This window comes from Phalaenopsis equestris, unplaced genomic scaffold (assembly GCF_001263595.1).
Source record: "Phalaenopsis equestris unplaced genomic scaffold, ASM126359v1 Scaffold000650, whole genome shotgun sequence".
NCBI lineage: Eukaryota > Viridiplantae > Streptophyta > Magnoliopsida > Asparagales > Orchidaceae > Phalaenopsis > Phalaenopsis equestris.
Window position 1 is genome coordinate 418,299 of NW_018165090.1, and position 7,882 is coordinate 426,180.

Genomic DNA, 7,882 nt, shown 5'->3' on the forward strand with positions numbered 1-7,882 from the left:
CGAGACCTACATTAAAGATGGGGAGGGTGCAAGAGAGAAATCAGAGTTGAGGGAATGAATTGCGGATGTGATAGTTTGAGACTGATTGGAGGGAAAGCTTATATCATATACTTTATTGTATTGGTTTTTGAAGACATTCACTATTTATTGTATCAATATTTTATGTAGTTCATATTTATTTATTTTTTTTATGCATTTGATACTTACTGTTTTGATTTTTTATGCAATTCGTATGTGTTTTTTTCGTTTGCATTTCATTATTTTTTATTTTGGTGGGCTTTGGAGGTCTATAATAAGACATTTGATCTTTTGAGTTCTTCTGGATGGCCTGTATATTACTATTGGTTGGTATCACATGTGAAATTATAATGAAGACAATCAAGTTTTTCTCTATTTTTTGATGTTACGGTTTTTTAGGTTCTTCTGGATGACATTTTTTGGTGATATGCATATGCGACACACACATTCTTAGTATTACGAGAGTTAAAGACAACCAATAACTTTTTTTTATAAGGTCTGTTGTCTTCTTCTGGTAACATATTTATTGGTTTATATATCAAGTTCCCTGAGACCACACAACTACGTAAAACTATAATTAGTTACTTTTATTATCACTTTTTACTAGTGCTATGTTTGAGGGTATATTTTTTAAAGCATTCAAGAAAGATGAGCTTTTGTATTTTTGGTCCCTCTAGAGGATTGCACTGCTACTGTGGACTTCAAAGTTCCCAGCTAACTTCACGTTAACCATATAGCTACGGGAGACATTTTTACAGGTGCTCGTAGAGAATCACATAAACCATGACTATTTTTGGTGGGCAAATAGGCTGAAAATTTTTCCGCCGAGAGTGATTGAGCATGGATAGTATCTCTGAAGGACGGCTTAGCTCGTGACAAATGTCGTCTGTATTTTAAAAATAATATTATTAATTTTTATTTTAATATTCTTTTTCTTAATTCTAGTAGTCATGCTACTCACAGTTAAGTGTGGCGTCTATCTTTATTTCATAATGTTCTGCATTGAATATTTGCTTTTATAGTATAGAATGTACTAGTATGAACAGTTCTGTTGAAAACAATATTACAATATAAGAGTAGAGTGATTATTTCAAATTGGGGAAAAAAAAACTTAAGCTACCTCAAAGAGACCTTAATCAATTATAAGCCATTTGTAGCGGTGAATACATTCCAAGCAATGCCATACTTCATGTAGTCACTCACACGATATCTCCGCTAACCATCCATTAACAAATTCCACCCATTTTCTACCCACTTTTGCCCGATAAATTATAGACTCGTGTCGATCAGGCCTAGGTCATATGATACATGAAACTGGAATAAATTAGAAAAAAAGGTCTTTCTCCATTGACTCGGCTGGACAGAACACGCTACAGCTTGCCCACAATTGGGCGTGGGTCCCAACACGGCAATCCAGAACTCGCCGCCCTCCGCACTGCCGCTCCTCCTCCCGCTGCTCCGCCACACCGTGTCTTCTTCGGATCAATAAGGGTTTCGATTGGAGCAGAATCTGGATGGTAATCTAGGGTTTCACTTGTTGGGGAGAGCGTGTAATCCAATCTGGAGATGTTGCGAATAGACTTCGATTCCGAGGATCACAAAGCTCTTCTCAGATCAGCTCCCTCGGCCTCCGATACAGATCTTGAGGCCCAGCCTTCTTCTCCGCCGCCGCCCTCATCGTCGTCTCCGTCGGCTGCAAGGAGAAATGGGAGAGGGATTGGCGAACTCCTTCGGCATTTTGATCGGAGTATCTCCGTTCCCCGGCTCAACCGCAGGCAATCCGGCCGCGGTCTCTCTCATGCGGGGCCGGATTATGAGCGGTCGCGTGAAGAACTCGCCGACGGGGCACCGCCAGAATGGGCGCTGCTGCTCATCGGATGTCTACTTGGAGTTGCTACTGGAATATGCGTTGCGGCCTTTAATCGTGGGGTATGGCTATGAACTGCTGCTTGGCTTGACTTTTGGTTTTGTGTTAATTGCATGTTTTGATATTAGAGTATAAATATTTTTACGGGAAATGATGAGAAGAAGTTCATCCTTGCCGCGTGATCACATTAGCTGATAGAAAGCACAACGCTGATTTTTATTGACAAGGGAAAATAGCAAGGCGTTTCATGCGTGTTCTTACCTTGTAAGCAGTTTCTGCTACTGAAACTATTCTACTTATTCATTATCTATTAAGGATAAATTGATTGAACAATACTTGCTGCTAGGCTCACTGATATTTTAGATGATAATATTTTCATCTTAGATAGCAGTGTTATCTTTCAAATGCAATGTGTTTTATTTAATGTTATTAAACCTAATAATTTAATGTTATCTAAAAACATCAGTGGTGATTTTGATATTTATTGTTGTTTTTATGTATTTGTTTGATAGCCTGATATCTAGATGCCAATTGATCTTTCCTACATCTGGATGCCATCAATATAAAAATGAATGCCATTTATAAAATTGCTATTCAAAGATGTCATGGAACCACTGTGGTTTGGGCATGTCAATGAAGTATATAAAATGCTCTCATTAGAAATGTAAATAAAAATAGTGATGCAGGATCATGGAGGAGAAATGGAGCTAAGGTAAAATGTTTAAACAGTGTTTATTACTAATTTTTGAAAAATATGTTTGACACCATAGGTAGCAATCAATCGGAATATATGATAAATACTGATTTGTAAAGGTGACCTCACATAATTGGGACATTAGTTAATGATAATAATGCTGAGATTTGTTATTTAAAAATTTTATGTTTGTTGTTTCTTAACCGACATATTAGTTGAAAAACTCTTATTGAGTAATGCAAAGTCATCTGTAGTGATTCTTTTATTTAAGATTGTTTTGAAATTATACTTTTCAGTAGTGAATAACGCTCTATAACACAAAGTTCTCTGTGAAGTCGTAGTTTAACATGTTGCACATAGGGCAAAATATTAAAAAATAAATTTTTCATTCTTCAGGATGCATAATTGATGTAATGAATGATTTGAATAAGACATGCACAATAAAATGAATTTTTGAGCCCAAGAAACTTATCTCAATTATGCCTAAACATCCATTGTTCAAGATATTATATAACTAAGAGACACCAATTAGCAACTTAGCCATAGTAGAAATTGAATTTGACGAAGAAAACTATAAAAGCCTATTCCTTTTGCGAAAGCTTACAGTAAATTTTATCGGAAGTGAAGCAATGGTCTAGGAATATGTACCACGATGCGAGCCCTTCTTCTTTGCCAAAGCTTTGTAACCCTTAGTGCATTAGAGTTGAGAGCAGTGTGTCGAAGGAGATATTCCACAAGGGCGTGATTGAGAGCCCTAATAAAATGCTTGATGAATTGGAGGCCAGGATGCCAAAGGTATTCGAGTTGTTGCATGGGGCAGAGTTCAAGTGTGTTAGCTTTGCGTGAGACCAAGAGTCTCTAACATATTGACAAAGGTGAGCCAAGAGAAAAAGTTGAATGCAGTCAATTTGCCACATGCAGCCTCTAATGAATTGATGAAGGTGAGCTGAGACTAAGAGCAGTGCATGGCTAGACATTTGAGTGCAGCACCCAGTCAATGGCAAGGGATCAAGAATGGCTCACACATGAGTGGGGAGGGAATGTCGAAGGCTTAGGTTTTGACACCATGCCCTAATATTCTAATCAAAATGAAATAAAATATTTTAATAAATTATAATTAATACCAATATTTAATATAAATTACAATAATAAGAATCAAAATAATATTTACTATAGGGGATTTGTGTTGTATGCTATTGCCTATACATAGTACAAATCATACATGCCATTTTCATCTTCCACATCGCGCCAAGCAAATGAAAATGTCAAGATCCAATAAAATTGATGACCTTTTCTAGTATGAGAGAAGAGAGCATAAACTAGTAAAAAATTGTGCTGAGATTTTGTACATCAATATAATACCATCTAATAAAATTTTGGTTTTGTGGGATGAGTTCACATCATTTGACTCAATTTTTTGGTAGAATGATTTTACAAATTTGGCACACATCATGGGAGAATTGGATTAAGTATTATTTGGAGGGAAAGTCTAGCATGCGTGCATGAGAATTAGGAGAAATAATAAACCTATTAGAAAGAGCTGCAAGGAGAGATATGCTAACTGCGGTGTGGTTCTAGTGGTCATTAATATGCACATATGTGCTTTAGGGGGTCATTAATATGCATTATTCACCATTGGCTGCACTAAAATTTCAATCTAACACGCTGACTTACTATGACTCAGTTTTTGATATTGTTGATTTCATTTTAAGGAGTTTATAGGTTAATTATATTCGTTTTTTTTTTGCTGATGTTAAAAAACAATTACTTTTGTGGTTGGGAAATCATTTTTATACTAACTTGGATTTCCAAATGCTAGACATAAAATATGTTATTAGGTGTGAAAACGCATCTGGACCGATTGTTAGTGTTTGGCCTTGAAAGTATCTCTATTTAACATGTATCTCAGCTTGTCATATACATTCTTTATTTGATGTTGCTTATATTTTAGTTGTGCTCAAATTTAGCGTAGAGAAAGTATCCTGAAGGAAATGAAATGAAATAGTTCTAAAATTAGAATTCATTGTAATGACTTTGGATGAATTTATAATCTCAAAGTTTGTTTTTTAATTTAACTTAGGTGCATGTGATTCACGAATGGGCTTGGGCTGGTACTCCAAATGAGGGTGCTGCTTGGCTTCGATTACAAAGACTAGCTGATACGTGGCATAGGATATTGTTAATACCAGTAACTGGAGGGGTTGTTGTAGGGATGATGCATGGACTACTTGAAATATTTGAGCAGATAAAACAGTCTAGATCACAAAAACCATGCATAGACTTCTTGGCTGGAATCTTTCCTGTGATCAAGGCTATCCAAGCTGCTGTGACCTTAGGCACCGGTTGTTCATTGGGCCCCGAAGGTCCTAGCGTAGACATTGGTAAGTCATGTGCTAATGGATGTTCTGAAATGATGGAGAACAATAGAGAAAGGAGGATTGCTCTTGTTGCTGCTGGTGCTGCTGCTGGGATTGCTTCAGGTTTTATTTTTTTAGTCTTTTTAACTTAATGTTGTTCCAAAATTTAAAATTAAGTGAATGGGCCTAACAGAAGTCATCATGACCGGGATAAAGTTCAATTTCATGAGAATATGTTTTGAGTGGTTATTGAAGTGTTGGGTCAAAAATAATTTTTGCTGTATTCAAACTAAAATCATCATTAATACTCATTTTATGATCTCTGCATAAATATTTAAGCGAGCGTTATGCGTAATCTTTTTTATGTGATTTCAAACTGACCTTCTTTTACCCTTGTATTAGGTTTCTCCTCATTTTGTGAATTTTATAAAATTCAAATGGTATACATGCCTGGAATTATTCAATTGGTCATTAGATCTTAATTTATGTAAAACTAGTCAGGGATATCTTATTCCATTAAAGCTGTGCCCATTTTTAGCATTCTAAAATTTTTATTTTTATTTTCTTGTAGTCGGAAGGCTGGTGATACGTTTAATACCTCAGAATATATAATGACCTTATGGGGTTTCATATGTGGGTTATGCTTAAAACGGGTTGTTAGGGTTCTTGTCTACTACTTCATAAACTGGATTTTAATTTCAGAGAAGGATTTAGGCTTCATCTTTAGTTTGCATTCCCTGGATACTTATCTTATTGAAGCATAGGGCCTCATTTGTGAAAATGAGAGCTGTGAAAATGCTTAATATAGGTTTAAAAATTACTATGAAATATAAAAAAGGTTCAATGTATAAGTAGTTTAAATAATTTATTCATTATAAATATTTTTTATTGAGTATAAAATATTCATTGCTATATTAATTACATATACATATAAGAAGTTAGCAATCTATTATCTAATGCATTATGATTAATTGATAAATTATGCATTACTTTTTTAATACTGTGTAATATTTTAATATGCACTATAATATAGTATGTCATAGATTATGCCTATATATATATATATAGGCATAATCTATGACATACTATATATACATTCATACATACAAAAAAGCATAATTTATGACATACTTTGCTGAAATGATTAGCTTTGTAAAACCTGAATTTTGGAGCATATGAGCCTGAAGTTAAGAATTGTATCTGTCACTTCTGGCAAAAGTGCTAGTTTTTTCCTTCCCCATTCAACCGACAACAGCAATGCACTTCTCCCAGTTTTCATTTCCCACTTCTTACATGCAGCCAAACGCCCTTAGCATCTGTATTCACACCATTTGCCGTTATATCTCTATGCCATTCTTGATTTTTTGCTCGTGTAATTTCATTGTTTCCTTCTCCACAAGAAAAAGAAGTTTATTTTTGCTAATGTTTCTTTAATTTAACATCAGGTTTTAATGCTGCTGTTGCTGGATGCTTTTTTGCTATTGAAACTGTGCTGAGGCCACTACGTGCAGAAAATTCACCACCCTTCACAACTGCGATGATTATATTGGCATCAGTTATCTCATCCACAGTTTCAAATGTATTACTTGGAGAACGACCAGCATTTACTGTGCCGACGTATGAACTAAAATCTGCTGCCGGTACCTTATCTTATTCTTACTCAGCTTAATATAACTGATGGTCGAAATAACATGTGTTTCACTTCTGAAGTCTTCTGATGGATGATGGCAAATGTGGAACAAAATTTTCAGCATAGTTTTGTTTCCTTTTGGCCTTTTGAACTTGTTTGTGATATTGGTATTATGTGATTTGCTTTCAGGAAACAATTGTATGATATTGTTATGAGAACTGCATCCCTAGACTGCTAGTAGATTTAACTGGAAGATTAGGGGGATAGGAGATCTGCAATTGTTTGTTGTCATGTTTATTTTTGGATTGCTTTTAACTTTTTATTTTTCAAAATCTGACTTGTGGCTGGTTGAGTTTTTTCATTTTGAGGTTTTAAACATAATTATTGAAGAAAAATATTCTCTTCATCATATAACTCAGCACTATCTGATGTTGGCCCACCATCCTCTTGTATTTTGCACTTATATATAATATTCTACAAATAAAGGTTTAGATATTGTAAATATATCATTTCATGCGTTTGGCATACATCGCTCCAGTTTAATTGAGAAAGGTTACTTTAATGTGATTTTTGGAAACCTTCATGAGCTCCTAGAAGGAGCCTATTTCAACACTTCTCATTTTGTATTATGTTTTTTGTTGCAGAACTACCACTCTACCTCATCCTGGGCATGTTGTGTGGGGCAGTCAGTGTGGTTTTTACTAGGTTGGTTGTCTTTTTCACAGGATGCTTCGAGTATATCAAGGAAAGGTTTGGCCTTCCTGCTGTTGTTTGCCCTGCTCTAGGCGGCTTAGGAGCAGGTATAATAGCTCTGAAATATCCTGGAACATTGTACTGGGGCTTCACTAATGTTGATGAAATCTTGCATACTGGTAAGAGTGCTGCTGCTCCTGGAATCTGGCTGCTAACACAACTTGCTGCGGCGAAAGTAGTAGCAACTGCTCTTTGTAAGGGCTCTGGGCTTGTAGGGGGCCTTTATGCTCCAAGTTTGATGCTAGGTGCTGCTGTTGGTGCTGTTTTTGGGGGTTCCGCTGCAGAGTTAATAAATTCTGCAATTCCTGGAAATGGTGCCCTTGCACAGCCTCAGGCATATGCTCTTGTAAGCATTTGAATTATTTGTAGGACCAGTTGAAACTTTTGGTTGGCATGAACTTAATAGGTTTCTTATCCTACAGGTTGGAATGGCAGCTACACTTGCTTCAATTTGCTCAGTTCCCTTGACCTCAGTATTACTTCTATTTGAGCTAACAAAAGACTACAGAATCCTTCTTCCGCTTATGGTAAGTGAAATATATATATATATATATATATATATA

The 7,882-nt window shown here is 35.7% G+C and overlaps 1 protein-coding gene across 1 annotated transcript in view; it reads left to right on the forward strand.

The window, feature by feature from the left end:
- The first annotated feature begins 1,319 nt into the window (after positions 1–1,319).
- Positions 1,320–7,882, forward strand: part of LOC110030083 (chloride channel protein CLC-f) — a 15,041-nt gene continuing 8,478 nt past the window's right edge. The window contains exons 1-5 of the mRNA XM_020732642.1: positions 1,320–1,947; positions 4,660–5,059; positions 6,382–6,576; positions 7,211–7,665; positions 7,742–7,846. Coding sequence (XP_020588301.1) covers positions 1,585–1,947; positions 4,660–5,059; positions 6,382–6,576; positions 7,211–7,665; positions 7,742–7,846 — 1,518 coding nt within the window. The 5' untranslated portion in view covers positions 1,320–1,584. The remainder of the gene's footprint in view (positions 1,948–4,659; positions 5,060–6,381; positions 6,577–7,210; positions 7,666–7,741; positions 7,847–7,882) is intronic.